Raw genomic sequence first — 12,919 nt, forward strand, 5'->3', positions numbered from 1 at the left:
AACATGCTTCTCAATGACCTTTGCACCTTCGTGGAGGATTCACTAGTGACTTTTGATGGATTATGATAGAAGAGTTGCAGAAAGCACTTGTTTTTCTGGCAGCCATACTTTGATTTTTTTGCAAAAGCTTCGAAGGACAAGACTTGAATTGGGTACTAGCTTTGTTTTTCTGCAGGAGCTTCGAAAGACAAGACTTGAGTTGGGTACTAGCTTTGGACAACAAAGTGTTCCTCTTTTTTTTTTTTTTTTCTTTTTTTTTTCTTTTGGTACTAGCTTTGGTATTTCTTGTATTTTAATTCAAACTTTGCATGAACCCAATTAAAACTTGAAAAAGTTGGGCAACCCGAAACCAACCCAAGTAAACCCGAACCCGATTAAAACCCAACTCAAACCCGAACCCGAATTGTAAAAGTTGGGTTAGAGTTGGGTTGGCCTTCTAACCCGCCCAAGTTGCACCCCTAGTACATATACATTAGGTGATCTTATAAAATCATTAACTTGCACCCAGCACATCAAATTGATAACAAACGTAGCTTAAAGCCATCCCAATGTTCTTATAGAAATTAGATCCCATGTTCAATGTACTCTCTACCAATTCTTTCGAGGAACCCTACCTTCGATCTTTAGCCTTTACAAGCATATATATAAAGGCCAGATGAAATGAATCAATGCTTAAGCTAACACATCACTAATTAAGCAAAATTAACTTAAAATTATCATTACTTTTCTAACAATTTGTATTTTATTATATTTTATATTTAGGATCCCAGCTTAACAAATGGCTTCAAATATTTGTAAAATATGAGACAGAAAGATACGACTTGATAAAAAACGAAAAGAGTGGTGACTACTTTGGAAGATATGCAGTAAAGATTGGGGACCCTTTTCGGGTGCACCGGCGATCAGGTTGGTTCTTGGACCCAAAACCTTAATTAGCATAATTAAACGAATAATTAAGAAAGGAAAGGGGCATGTGAAATTTGGTACTTTGATTAAATAAGTATAAAATCTTACTAATCTTTATTGTGATGACAAATACACGTGTGTGGACAGTGCACATGTGGACTAATTATAGAGAAACCGACCACTTAATTTCAAATTATGTGTTGGAGCAAATGTATATGGCCACTTAAAAGAAGAACCGCCTACTTTTTAATTTAGGGAACTTTAACGAAAAATTCTTGATACTGTTTACTTTAACGCAAAAATCACATTTTTACATTAAAAAGTCAATCTGGTACTATTCACTTTACCTTTTATTTTGTCTTTATGGTTAAAACTCAAAGTTTTCAAATATTTTTCATTAGTTTTCCTTTTAATTTATAATATTTTCATAAACGTTAAGTAGATTATCTCAAAGTAAATTTTTTTATAGATTTTCTGTTATTTCATAGTTTAATGTTAATTTTTGTGTTAACATTATAAAATATTATGCAAAAAATATAAAGTAGCAGGCAGAGAATTCTATTTTTGAGAGAATCTCCTTAGCATTTCTCTAATATTTTTCTCCCAAATTAATATGTGAATATGTCGTTGATACACGTTCATTTTGTTGATATTGTCCATACTTTGATCAACAATTTAGGATATATAATTAATGTGGTTGTTGATATACATCGATAAACTTGACTACACTTCTAAAAGTTTCCTTGTGAAAGGTTTTTTTTTTTTTTTTTTTTTTTTTTTTTTTTTTTTTTTTTTTTTTTTTTTTTTTTCTGAACAAACGATAGTATTTACACTAGAAGATGAGGGAGTAAGCTAAGTCTTACAATGGACTTGACATAATAATGTGGTTCAAACACGCATTTGGAGAGAATCGAACATAAAACCTCTCGCTTACAAGTGAAGAAGAATACCACTAGACCATAGTACTAAGCAGCTACTTGTGATTTTTTTTTTTTTTTCAAAAGTGAAATAATATTAAATCTGAATAGAAACATTTACATCGGAAGTTAAGAGTATTAAACAACCACTCCCGTTCAATCTAGTACCAAATATGGAGATTACCCATTCAAGAAATAAACGATTCCACTAGATGTGCTACCCTATTACATACTCTAAGCAAAAATAAACTCTACTGACTTCAGTGGTTGTTAAATACATTTTATATCAAAGAGAATACCTCCAATAACACCATTAGGAGGCATGATCCTATTAAGCATTTCCACAAGGCTTTCGGAGTCCTTTTCCAATTGAACCAAATTAAATCCTTGTTCCATGCTAGCTATCAAACCGCCCATATCACTTCGGCCTCTGCCATCAGACTGAACTCACAGAGGATGTTTCCTAAGCCACCTGCTCCTTTGAAGATTCCTGCAAAATCACGGACAACCCAACCATATCCTCCCTTCCCAGTTTCTTTAACCCAAGCACCACCACAATTGACTTTGATGGTGCGAAACGGAGGCCGCACCCAGCACGTACTACTTAAGAAATATTATAAAAAGGATTATCCGAATCAAACAAAGCTATCCAACAATGCATATTAATCAATCCAGAAAACAAATTTGAATATTACACCAATGCTTAGCCACTCGTCCAATTTGGATTATATTCTTCTTCCCATTTGCTAAGATTGTCCTTAGATTTTATCCTTTATATATATATATATATATATATATATATATATATATATATTATCCTAATCTTAGTTTTGTCTAACTATAAACAAGTCTTAAGTGTTAACCCATGACTTATTCAACTTCCTAATTAAACAAATTTAACGGAAAAAAGGAAACTTTAGCATTGAGCGTCGAATTCTCACTCGCTCTTACCTAAGTTTGAAACATAATACGTCAAATATATATGAGTAATGTTCGAGTTTAACATACAAATTAAAAGTGAAAAAGATCTAAACCATATCTTTGCAACAATTGGATTTTTTTTCCCTATATTTTAGATTAATTACCATAATCTTTTGATTATTATTGGGTAAATTACACAAAACTACCTCAACTATTGGGCCAATCATAGTTTCATATCCCATCTTTAAAACAATTCAATATCAAACCTTATCTTTGAATTTGTTGCAATGTCATACCTTCCGTTAGTTTGTCTGTCAATTCTTCCGTTAAGTGATGACGTGGCTTGAGGCGGCGCCCACTCCCTATTAAAAATTAATTAAATATTAAAAACTAAAAATTAAAATCATTTAATAATTTTTTTAAATGGGTGTCCTCACACTCCTCCCCTTCCTCTGCCTCTCATTCTCTGGAATCCCCAACCCACTGCCGCTTCTGGTTCTCCTCGATGACCACTCTTTCCAGTTCTCTCACTCCATCTTCTTCCACTCCCACATCTCTCGTGGCTTCGATCTCTACTTCAAGCCCGCCGAAGACCCCAAACTCTGGCAACCTGCACCTTTCCTTCTCTCCTATGCAACCCATAACAACCCAACCATGGCAGCCAAGCAGCACTGGTAGCAACAAATGAGAAATTTCTCATTTTCCCGTTCTCAATCTGCAGCCATGTTCGCTGAAATCAAGCCAAAGACGAATAATTGAAGTCTAAACCACCTCTACCACCTTCCTCTGCTCCTGCAGCCTAGCACCATCTTCAAGCCCAGCAAAACACAACAGCAATCACGCGCCAACCACCGCTACCTAGTCTCTTGCATAGTTTGATTTGAAGGTTAGACAATTAGGGTTTAGGGTTTGCTGGACTTTGCAGTGGAAGGAGGCGCGAAGATAGAAATGATGGTCGTTGGTGGATGGAGTCAACGATGAAAAGGAGAGAAATGAAGGTGGGTGCGAGTTGCAGAGGAGAGAAGGGTGGGTGGGGTTGCAGATGAGAGAAGGGAGAAATGGGGTGGATGGGGAAGAAGGGGTAGGTCACCCATTTAACAAAACAAAAAAAAAAAAAAAAAGGGTAAATTATATAAAATTACCTCAACTATTGGGTCAGTCACACTTTCATACCCCATCTTTAAAAAATTTCAATGTTATACCTCATTTACGAATTTGTTATAATCTCATACCTTCTGTCAATGTGTCTGTCAATTCTTCCATTAAATAGTGACGTGGCTTAAGACGAGGCCCACTCTCTATTAAAAAATTAATATTTTATTTTAAAACTGAAAAAAAAATGCAGAACTTCATCTTCATCACTGACACTCCTCACCGCCGAATCCCATATCAACAACCAAAACCATTCTTCAACTTGCCCAATACATTAAGAACCTTGAAATTGTCGTGACTTAGTGCCGCCAAGTTGCTCTTCATTGGAGATCTGACCCAAAAAGCTTTCAACCCACATGGATCTATTTGGATCTCAAGCCGGAAATTGGGGAAGACGAGGTGTCGAGTTCAAGCGAGGGAGAGATATAAGGTTATGAGAAAAGTCGTTGCGGCAGAGGACAAGATTTATGTATGCTCTGAGAAATGAACCCTTCGAGTAGGAATAGAACGATGAGAGGGGTCGCTGGAGAGTTAGTTATATGTGAGACAGAGGTGGTTTAGTTGTTTGAGGTTAAGAATTTGAGGTGGAATTTTGCCACATAGTCGGTTGGAGGATTGGTCCAGCATGGTGAGATTGGAGAGGGAGAAAAGGAAGGGAGGGCGGAGGACCCCAAGGCGGTGATCGCGTAGGTGGTCAGGTGCGAGAAGAGCGAGGAAGCGTTTCAGAGGGTTTCTGGGGTTAGGGTTTTGGCGGATTTGCTAGATCTCTCGATCGGGTCGAGCTTAAGGAGCAAGGAGAATGTGGTGGGTGCGCTGCTCAATTTGTCCAGGTGCGGTGGAGATAGGGCGTTGAGAGAGGTGAGGGAGGAAGGGCTAGGGGTGGTGGATGAGATTGTTGATGTGGCGGAGAATGGCAGCGGGGAAGAAGGGGTAGGTGGGATCTGGGTTTGGGGTGTTTCTAGTTTTGGGTTGGGAAAAGACGAGAGCGGGGAAGAAGCGTGAGGGGGATAAGGGGTAGGTCCCCCATGCAAAAAAAAAAAAAAAATTAAATGATTTTATTTTTTTTAGTTTTTAATATTTAATAAATTTTTTAATAAAGAGTAGGCCCCGTCTTAAGCTACGTCACTATTTAACGGAAGAATTGATAGACAAACTGACACAAGGTATGAAATTGTAACAAATTCGTAGATGAGATATAATATTGAAATTTTTTAAATATGGGGTATGAAACTATGACTAACCCAATAGTTGAGGGAGTTTTATGTATTTACCCAAAAAAAAATTAAATGATTTTATTTTTTAGTTTTTAATATTTAATTAATTTTTAATAGGGAGGTCTCGCCTCAAACCACGTCAACACTTAACAGAAGAATTGACAGACAAACTGATGGAAGGTATGACGTTGCAATAAATTCGAAGATAACGTATGACATTGAAATGTTTTAAAAATGAGGTATGAAACTATGATTGGCCCAATAATTAAGGTAGTTTTATGTAATTTACCCATTATTAGTTATCATAATAATAATCTTTTTTTTTTTTTTTTTTATTTCTCTCTTTTCATTTTCCCGGGGAGTTATTATTTACCACCTAAATGTGCTCCCCGACCCACAAGACAAACAAACAAACGGCCGTTACAAAAAACAGTTACCGGTCGTCCGTATCTCGGATTTTTTCAAAACACTAAAAACCGGCGAGCACTTCCCGTTATAGTCGTTCTGGTCAAACTTTTATAAAAAGCCAACGGTTATAATTTCGTCTCCCACCTCTCTCTCTCTCTCCTCATTCTTCAGTCTTTCACTCTCTCTCTCTTATCGACGACAAAATAATCGGACCCAGAAAAATTCGGGAGAGACGATCGCGGGAGCTTAGACTTATTACATTCCATTCTGGGAAAATGCAAAATCTCGGCTGAATTACTCGGCAATTAATCGCCACCCCTGAAATGGTCATGCAATTTAAGCTCTCATCCTTTGCCCATTTCATTTGATTCTTTCCCTTAAGGTAAGAATCCACTCTCTCCTCAAATTGCAATTCTTTGCCCCCCATTCTTTTTTGTGAGAGTTTATTCGATTATCCGCGCATTGATCATCTGATTCATTTTTCGATTTAGAGAGAAGAATTCCCAATTGTGTGTCCTAATTTCTGAAGAACCCAACTTTCACATCGTGATTGGATTTTGAATCCACTGAATATCTGTGGGAGCTTTCAAGAACAAGTTGGAGTTTTACATTTTTTTTTAATTTTTAATTTGATTTAGGGATCTGGGTTTGATTAATCAGAGGGTTTCTCTTGAATCCCGGGGCTTTTGAATTTTGGATTTGCAAAGTTCAATTCTTTCGGGGGATTTTGGATTTTTTTTCCCTTTTGGTTTGGTTTGGTTTGGTTCTGTTTGTACAGAATTTGGTTTTTTGGGTCTTGTTTTTGAATTAATTTAACATTTGGGTTTTTGATCAATGAGATCAAAGGGCTTTGGGTTTGAAGCGCCTTGAATTTGAATATCGGTAGACAAATATAAAATAAAAAGAAAGGAGGGTCCTGGTCTTTTATTTTCGATTTGGGGGGGTTTGAATTTGAAGGAAGAACAAAAAAGTTTGAATCTTTGAAAAATGTCTCTTGCTGATGTTGCCCTGAGCCCGGGACATTCTGCTGCTGCTGGGTTTTTCGAAAGCCAGCTGGGGCATTGCTCTAGTGAATCAATCATGTTGTATCTCAGGGTTGCTGGCTCCGTGATCCCTATGCGCGTTTTGGAGTCCGATTCCATTGCTTCGGTGAAGCTAAGGATCCAAACGTGCAAAGGGTTCGTGGTGAAGAAGCAGAAGCTTGTTTTCGAAGGCAGGGAATTGGCCCGGAACGATACTCTCATTAAGAACTATGGCATCACTGGTGAGAATGTGTTGCATTTGGTTCTTAGGCTTTCTGATCTTTTGCATATCACTGTTAGCACCATTGGTGGGAAGGAATTTGATTTCCATGTTGATAGACATCGAAATGTCGGGTACCTCAAGCAACGGGTTTTAAAGAAGGGGAAGGCTTATGATCCCGAGGATCAGGAACTTTTCTGCAATGGTGAAAAGCTTGATGACCAGAGGCTCATTGATGATATTTGTAAGAACAATGATGATGTCATTCACTTGGTGGTTCAGAAATCTGCCAAGGTTATGGCTAAGCATTATGATAAAGATTTGGAGCTTTCTGTTGTGGCACCGCTTTCTGATGAATGCAGAGAAGAGGTCAATGGAGTGGTCAACCACCGATCCGAGAGGGTTCATGTTGTAACATGGCAGTTACCTTATCGCAATCCAGATTTCTTGTTGGAACCAATTGTTGTGAATCCCAAGGTTAAGCTTCCCTCTTATGCTTGGGACATGCTGAATTCCACATTTAATGGTTTGAAGATGGGCAATCAACCTATTAGGTCATCTGAAGGCACTGGAGGAACTTATTTCATGCAAGATTCCTTCCAGGAGTTTGTTTCTGTTTTCAAGCCTGTGGATGAGGAGCCTAATGCAGTGAACAATCCCCATGGCTTGCCCGCGTCCCTGGATGGTGAGGGTTTGAAAAGGGGAACAAGGGTAGGAGAAGGATCCGTGAGGGAAGTGGCAGCGTACTTGTTGGATCATCCCAAGAGCGGGCCTCACAATTTATCAAACGAGACGATTGGCTTTGCTGGGGTGCCTCCGACCATTTTGGTTAGGTGCTTGCATAAAGCATTTAATCATCCGCAAGGGTATGATTGCTCATCAAAGAATGTTAAGATGGGGTCATTGCAAGTTTTCATGAGGAATGATGGAAGTTGTGAGGACATGGGTCCTAGTCGTTTCCCGGCAGAGGAGGTGCACAAGATTAGCGTTTTTGATATAAGAATGGCAAATGCAGACAGGCATGCTGGGAATATTTTGTTTAGAAAAGGGGAAGATGGTGAGATAAAGCTCATTCCTATTGATCATGGGTACTGCCTTCCAGAGAATGTAAGTGTGTGTTCTTTCGTTCATGCTTTCCTATATTAGTGATATTTTTAAATGTTCGCATCACTGTTTTGCCTTCTCTTTCCTTCCATAATTTTGTGTAAATCATGAAACTCTAACAGTAGAATTTTGAATACGACATATAGTTTCACTCAATCTCCATGTGTGGATGCAATGTAATTTAGGTGTGCCAAAAGTAGGGTTCATGTTGGACAAACAGGTTGAAAATTCGACTACAACAATAGCTAATGTTTAGGTTGGGAAAGATTGTCTAATGCATAAATGAGTTTTTCAACTTAAGATGTTTTTTATTTGTTTTCCGCAGTCTCACATCTAAATAGTTGTTAGTAATGGTCATGTGAACGTTGTCGTTATTTGGTGTTTTTTCTTTACCTGCCAGAATGATTTCATACACGTTTTTTTCAACAAGATTTCTAGTATATATGATTGGTTATATTCTTTAACTCATAAGCTTAGTTCTTCGCTGTCTCTGCAGTTTGAAGATTGCACTTTCGATTGGCTTTATTGGCCACAAGCTCGCCAGGCCTATTCTCCTGACACCATTGAGTACATAAATTCTTTGGATGCTGAACAAGATATCGCACTTTTGAAATTTTACGGGTGGGACATTCCAGTTGAGTGTGCCCGCACGCTCCGTATCTCCACCATGCTTCTGAAGAAAGGGGTACAGAGAGGTCTCACCCCTTTTGCCATTGGGAGCCTCATGTGTAGAGAAAATATAAACAAGGAGTCAGTGATTGAGGAGATAGTGCGTGAAGCTCAGGATTCCTTGCTCCCGGGCATGAGTGAAGCTGCATTTCTTGAAGCCATCTCCGAGGTCATGGATTCCCAGCTCGACAAGCTTACAAAGTAAATTCCTATATTATAGGTACATATATGTATGTATTGAATGAATGACCAGTCCATTTTCGGATGGACTGCAAGCTTGTATGAAGTGTTGATGGCTTATGTAGTTTCATATAATAAGCCTGAAACTTTCGCTTTCATTTCTGTCAACTGATGGAGATAATACAAAGACTTCTGTCAACTGTTTTTTAAGATGATCATGGATAAGATCTTTTCATATTTATGGATTACAGGAAGCGTTTCGCAAGTAGGGAGCTCAGGTACTGCAGCGCTCCTTCGGGAGCTCAAGAATTCCTGCATTGAATTTATTTCCTGGTCTGATACTACTTTACGAAAATAGTTTAGGGTTTAGCTGTTAACATTCATATGCAGCTTAAGGATTTGAAGATTGGAACTGCACGTCTATTGACAAGTCGATAATTTTCTCATCGATGCGCGATTTAGACTGTTTAATGGAGGTTTTTTTCAAACCAGAGACTGCAGTTTGATCAGAAAATAGGAAGTTAGAAACTTCTCTTCTAATTTCCGTTATTTTCTATACCGGCATTGTTCCTCTAAAGAAGGGAGGCCAGAAGACATGGCATCTTCTCACCTATGATTACCATCTCTATGTGCTCAAACTAACAAGAGAAATTTCGGTAGGACTGCCTAACTCCTGGTGGGGTTAGAGGATTCGTGCGAAACCCCTAAAATACGAGTGGTTTCTAAGCAGTCAGGCAATACACGTGGTCCGGTTTCCGCTGCACAAGTTTTTCTCCAAACCTTATACTCAACATTGCTGCGATGCTGACCTTCAATGATGCCAAAACCCATGTGAGTTTTCGTCAGTTTGATAATTGAAACCAACTCTTTGGCCCTATACGAGCCCCAGTACAAAGCAAGGGAAAAGTGCTTTTGAATAAAGTGATTTTGAATTGTTTCATCTACTTTTTTTACCCCAGAAGTAAATTACAACAAAAAATCTCTGCAGAGCTACAAATAATTCTAATAAAATCAAGAATATTATGTTGAAACAGGAGCTGCAGCATCGAATTTGATTTGACTTCAACTTGCTTATCATGATTGCTATGAACTCAATTCCTCAGCATTTTCAATCTTTTAAATTTAATTACCGAGATTAGCATAGCAACTTAAGGGGCACATGATTTCCTAATATAGTGCTTAGGTGGACCCCATTGCAAGAAATTATCAACTCATCAAAACTAGGATCCTAATAAATAATCACCCGTCCACCGAATTTTATCCAAAACTTTTAAATAAAAAGCCACATAAGTTTGTGGTTCCCACTCAATTTATTCTCAATACGAACATATGTTATTGAATTAAAAATCAACACCGTCGATACAAGGATAAATGCTCTTATTTTTTAACAAACGATATTATTTACATTAAAGGGTGTGGGGGGATTGAGCTAAACATTACAATGAGCTTGCAATAATATAATTCATATTCGCCTTTAGCGAAAATCGAACATAAGCTCTCTCACTTACAAGTGAAGAGGAATATCAGTAGACTATAGTACTAAGTGGCAAGGACAAACACGCTTAACCACTTGAAAAAACACAAGACTTCAGGTATAGGAATAAACACTCTTTAACCCTTGCGCTACAAGCTATAAGATATGGTTATTTAAGTTTGAACTACCTGGATTAAAACAAAGGAAAACTAATTAAAAGGACTTGAAAACTTTGAGTTTTAATCAAAATGATAAAAAGGTGTTGTAAGTGAATAGTACTAGGAGTGACTTTTTAGAGTAAATATGTCATTTTCATTAAAAGTAAACAATATTATGAATGTTTCGTTAAAACTCTCTTAAAACAACCCAAATTGTTAGATAAAAAGTGTAATTTAACCCTATCAACATGCAGTAAAAATTGACATGGCTGTAACTAACTTGTCAAACCCCACTTTCCTAATTTTCTTTGTTGGGCCCACCCTCGTTTTAGTAATTGAAACCTTCGAGCCATGGACCAAATTCCATGCCTCGGTAGGCATGGCAGCCATACAGACAGTGAAAGCCTACCCTAAGGTCATCTTTAACCGAAGAATGATCAGATGACACCTTTTAACCTTATAACTCTTCAAAAAATTAATATTTTAATGAACAATGTCAACCATATTTTTTACCAACTCCAACCGAAAAGACCAAAGGGTCATAGGCCAAACATAGCCTTGTGACAAAAAATCATCTCCAACCAAGGGGGTCAAAGGGCTATAGGCCAAACATAATTTATTATTTTAATTGAATTAATATGGTTACTTAAATTAAACTACCTCAATAATTTTTCAAGATGTAATCTCAATAATTTTTCGGATAGGATTTAGAGTAACACGTGTCACTAAAGTGAGTAACTCTCCAGATTTCTTTTCTATATGTAATCTCAATAATTTTTCAGTTAGGATTCGAGTGCCATGTGTAACATCCCACATCGCTCAGGGGAGTGGATCCTGTAAGCATTATATGTATATTCTCATATCTATCTAGCACCTAGGCCCCCACCACAACCCGAGCTCGACTTTACCGTAGCACGATATTGTCTACTTTGGGCTCCGACCATACCCTCACGATTTTGTTTCTGGGAATTCACACAAGAACCTCCCAAGGGGGGTTCCCAAAAACAAAACCGTGAGGCGTGGTTGGGGCCCAAGTGGACAATATCGTGCTACGGTGGAGTTGAGCCCGGGTTGTGGTGGGGGCCTGGGCCGGGATGTGACAATTTGGTATCAGAGCCAATCCCTGGCCGGATGTGTACCCACGAGGACGTCGGGCCCCTAAGGGGGATGGATTGTAACATCCCACATTGCCCATGGGAGTAGATCATGTAAACCTTATATGTATATTCTCATCTCTACCTAGCACGAGACCTTTTGGGAGCTCATTGGCTTCGGATTCCATAGTTAAGCGAGATTGAGCAGGAGCAATCCCAGGATGGGTGACCAACTGGGAAGTTCTCGTGTGAGTTCCCAAAAACAAAACCATGAGGGTGTGGTAGGGGCTTAAAGCGGCTAATATCGTGCCACGGTGGAGTCGAGCCCGGAATGTGGTAGGGGCCCGAGCCGGGATGTGACACACATGTTGATATGTGAGTAACTCTCCATATTTAAATGAGTACATGAGGCGTCATAGAATGATACATTTGCGTGTCGCAAACAAGTACCTACAACTAGATCTTGTTGCACATCTTTGGGGCAAAGGAAGCATGAAATATGCATTTAAGTTTTATGTTGTTAAATGTTTTTTTTAATGTTGTTTAAGTTTGAATAACTTCCCCAAGTAGTACTAGGGTGGAGATTGTGTTCTTTAATGTTGTTTAATATTGTTTAATATTGTATAATGTTGTTTAATGTTGTTTAATGGCTTAGGTAGTTAAAGGAAAAAAATTAGAATTTGTTTTTAAATCTTGTCAAAAAAATTCAAATCCAACGGTAATCTGGCATTAGCATGACATCAGACCATCAGTTAGTCATTGCTAACTGGCGTCATGTTGACGCCAGATAGTCATTGGATTTGAACCATTGGGCCTACTCGGGGCTGGCTAGTTCGAGCCAGCCGGTTGGCCTGATTGCAAAATTTTGGTCGAGTGGGGCCCATGAACCCTTCAGCCTAACCTTCGGTTGGAGACGGTTTTCCTGTCATTTCGGGTTATTTTTAGCCCTATGATCCTCTGGCTGGATTGATTGGAGATGACCTAACAAGTATGTCTGGCTTTTTGGTTAATTTTGTTTGTGTCAATTTGACAACGTCTTACTAACTTACCTTACATACTTGACAATGTGACACTCCTACCGAAGATTCTCTCTTAGTTAAAAATTATTGGAGGCGTGAGTTAAGGAAACAAAAAAGAGATTTCTAACATTTTCTTAAAATGCGTGGAGTTACAATCACTATTCATATTAAATTTGTAAAACCAACACTACACCAAGCAATATAGGGAGTCCAAGTTTAAAGAAGGATAATGTTATTCAAATATTCTTTTTTACTTTTTATATATCTTTTTTTATTTTTGATCATTGATTTTTCTTAATTCATCCGATCTGATGATCAAAAATTTAATAAAATATGTAAAAAGTAAAAATGGGTGTGTGAATAGCTCCATTCTCAAAATGTTTCTCCAATCCAACAATTTAACAACATAAAATGTTTTTACGATAAAATTATGAGTTTAAACTACCAATCAGGTTTGACTT

General features: G+C 38.0%; 1 protein-coding gene across 1 annotated transcript; it reads left to right on the plus strand.

Annotated features, from left to right (window-relative positions):
- Window positions 1–5,506: 5,506 nt before the first annotated feature.
- LOC137712892 (phosphatidylinositol 4-kinase gamma 2) lies at window positions 5,507–8,923 on the plus strand. Its single transcript, XM_068452077.2, has 2 exons — window positions 5,507–7,867; window positions 8,361–8,923. The coding sequence occupies exons 1-2, from the start codon at window positions 6,506–6,508 to the stop codon at window positions 8,736–8,738; spliced, it is 1,740 nt and encodes a 579-aa protein (XP_068308178.2). The 5' UTR covers window positions 5,507–6,505; the 3' UTR covers window positions 8,739–8,923.
- The last annotated feature ends 3,996 nt before the right edge of the window (window positions 8,924–12,919 follow it).

Source organism: Pyrus communis, chromosome 14 (assembly GCF_041283825.1).
Source record: "Pyrus communis isolate YQ-2024b chromosome 14, ASM4128382v1, whole genome shotgun sequence".
Lineage (NCBI taxonomy): Eukaryota > Viridiplantae > Streptophyta > Magnoliopsida > Rosales > Rosaceae > Pyrus > Pyrus communis.

What these genes read in the sequence shown, in the direction of transcription:
- LOC137712892 (XM_068452077.2), top strand. Translation starts at nt 6,506, where the DNA reads ATGTCTCTTGCTGATGTTGCCCTGAGCCCGGGACATTCTGCTGCTGCT. An exon ending in GGTACTGCCTTCCAGAGAAT is followed by an intron (nt 7,868 to 8,360) that starts GTAAGTGTGTGT and finishes CTGTCTCTGCAG; the next exon opens with TTTGAAGATTGCACTTTCGA.